The sequence below is a fragment of the Palaemon carinicauda genome, chromosome 36 (assembly GCF_036898095.1).
Source record: "Palaemon carinicauda isolate YSFRI2023 chromosome 36, ASM3689809v2, whole genome shotgun sequence".
NCBI classification, from domain to species: Eukaryota; Metazoa; Arthropoda; class Malacostraca; order Decapoda; family Palaemonidae; genus Palaemon; species Palaemon carinicauda.
Genome location: NC_090760.1, coordinates 74,830,062 through 74,832,639, shown reverse-complemented (window position 1 = coordinate 74,832,639; position 2,578 = coordinate 74,830,062). Strand labels below are relative to the sequence as shown.

The 2,578-nt window shown below is 34.2% G+C and overlaps 1 protein-coding gene across 1 annotated transcript in view; it reads left to right on the top strand.

Moving 5' to 3' along the window:
- Positions 1-963: 963 nt before the first annotated feature.
- The window catches only part of LOC137628701 (uncharacterized), a 56,887-nt gene continuing 55,272 nt past the window's right edge, over positions 964-2,578 (top strand). The window contains exons 1-3 of the mRNA XM_068359852.1: positions 964-1,007; positions 1,568-1,687; positions 1,968-2,036. Coding sequence (XP_068215953.1) covers positions 964-1,007; positions 1,568-1,687; positions 1,968-2,036 — 233 coding nt within the window. The remainder of the gene's footprint in view (positions 1,008-1,567; positions 1,688-1,967; positions 2,037-2,578) is intronic.

Genomic DNA, 2,578 nt, shown 5'->3' with positions numbered 1-2,578 from the left:
TGGAGGTACAGGGAACGAGAAGGAAAGGGAGACCAAAGCGAAGGTGGATGGACTGTATCAAGGATGACCTTTGATCAAAGGGATTAACCGGTGATGAGGTGTGGGACACAGGTAGATGGAGAACGCTGGCAAGAAACATTGACCCCACATAGAAGTGGGAAAAGATGTAGACAAAGAAGAAGAAGAAGAAGAACCGGAGACCGGAGATAAAGCTTAACTTCCGGAGACCCCGGTCCAAAACCGGATACCTGGCAACCCCAGTTACAGTTACTGACATAAGCTTTTGTTAGGTCACAATTTCTATCAGAGAAGACGATCCACAAAGAACATTGTTCTGCAAAGGAAACTTAATTACAGGAGACTTTGTCGAGACACAAATATCAGCATCGTGCTTGCAGTGGGACTAATTTAGGGGCTGGACACTTGGCCTTCCTGATACTGGTTTGCATGGGTTACGGCCCGTACTCTGTCCCTAGGGGATGGGGTGTGCAACCACGCACACACAAATACACACACACACACACACACACACACACACATATATATATATATATATATATATATATATATATATATATATATATATATATATATATATATGGTGTGTGAGTGTGTATGAATTATTGAAATACAATAGGAAAACTAAACCAATATGTAAAGCTACCATTCTATTTTCCTAGGTATTTTTTCTAAGCATTTGAACATAATGTGTACCAGGAAATTTTACACACACACACACACACACACACACACACACACACATATATATATATATATATATATATATATATATATATATATATATATATATATATATATATATATATATATATATATATAGTGTGTGTGTGTGTGTGTGTGTGTATTTGTGTGCGTGCCAAATAGAAACTTTACAACTTCACCAAGGACTAGGCCTAAACGTATTGTTTTAAATGTTAGCAAACATAATTACCAACAATTAAGATGCGCAATATACGAAAGAGATGCTTCTCATTTGCAATTATATCGTAAATATGTCATTAGTTTACTCTTTCGTTCATAAGATTCATTTTGCCTAAAGGCAAGAGTAATATAATAGTTCGCCCTCTTATGACAGATGGCAGCACTGATGGGGGCTACGACAGATATCATACCTAGATTTTGTTTTTAATTTTATTTCAAGATGTTTATGACTTGAGTAATGATTATATACTTATGATTTATAATTAATCATTGATGGTTAAATTAAACGTTTAGTAAATGTATTTGGGCTTTAGAAAAAAGATAAGGTAACATGGAGATATTGTACTTGGAATTTGTTTTAATTTTACTTTCAAGGTGTTTATGACTTGAATGATGTAAATATTATGTATTTATCATTTATAATGTATTATTGATGGCTTTATTAAACGTAAAGTAAATGAATTTGGGCTATAGAAAAAGATAAGGTGGTAACATACGCCCGCCAGCATCGTGGGAGAAAGTTTACCACTCGGCAGCAGATAGACTCGAGTCTTGTATACACTGGAGTTGAAGTTTCCCCGCCTTTAGTGTCAATTGTGTCTTACTTGTGTCTACTGTTCCAAAGAACGTTAGTGAAACATTTGCCTTATTTAGATGATGTCATAACTGTCTTCGTAAAGCATGATCGTTATGGAGATGCGGAGAGGAATGCTGCTATTGCTGACGTTCCTAACGGGATATTCAGGTACGTCCTTTGGATATAAATGTTTATAATTTCTAACTCTGTTGTATGAAACGTTTGCAGTTCTGTGGTTCGTTGACCACACTAGACTTTCACGAAGGCGGAAATGAAACTTTAACTGCTTGTAGACTTGTAGGTACATACGTGAACGTAATAACGAGGTTTAGGTGGACAGTATAGCGAGGTTCGGTATTACGGTAGCCAAGACATGGACTTCATTACCCGGAAATTGCTTTTAATGCGTTTGCTATTAGAAAAACCAACAGTAAAAATGTATCTTAAGGTATGAACAAAAAGTAGAAGTTAAAAAGGCTGGTGAATTAATGGAAATACCTGCTATAGGTGAAAGCAGGTGAGAGAGAGAGAGTTGCACCTGACTTCGAAACTCGTTGTTGTTGACAGAGAAAGCAACGCGTTCGAAAATGCACGAAAAAATGTGGGTGAAACTTTTTTTGTTCTTTTTGGCAGCTTTCGATTTTGGTTGAAGAAAATCCACATAATAATGTTTTTTTTTCGGTTAAAATCGCATTTAGATTCAGTCTTTATAAATATGGATATTCTATATTTTCTGTGGCAATTAATTACTTTTGTAATTCAGCTTATAAAAATGTTCCATGAAATTTTTTTTCTTTTTTTTTAGTAGCGTTCGAATTAGGTCGGAGAAAATCCACAAAGAAATATTTTTTTGTTTAAATTTCTGATATATTCAGTGTATTTAATAATAAATATTCGATATTTCTGTATAAATTAATTAGCTTTAAATTATTTTTTTTGGTAGCGTTCGATTTTGGTCGAAGAAAACCCACAAAGAAATATATAATTTTCTATTAAATTTCTTTTATAATTCAACCCATTTATTTTCAATTTATCGGCCTATATTCTAAATCCTGTTTT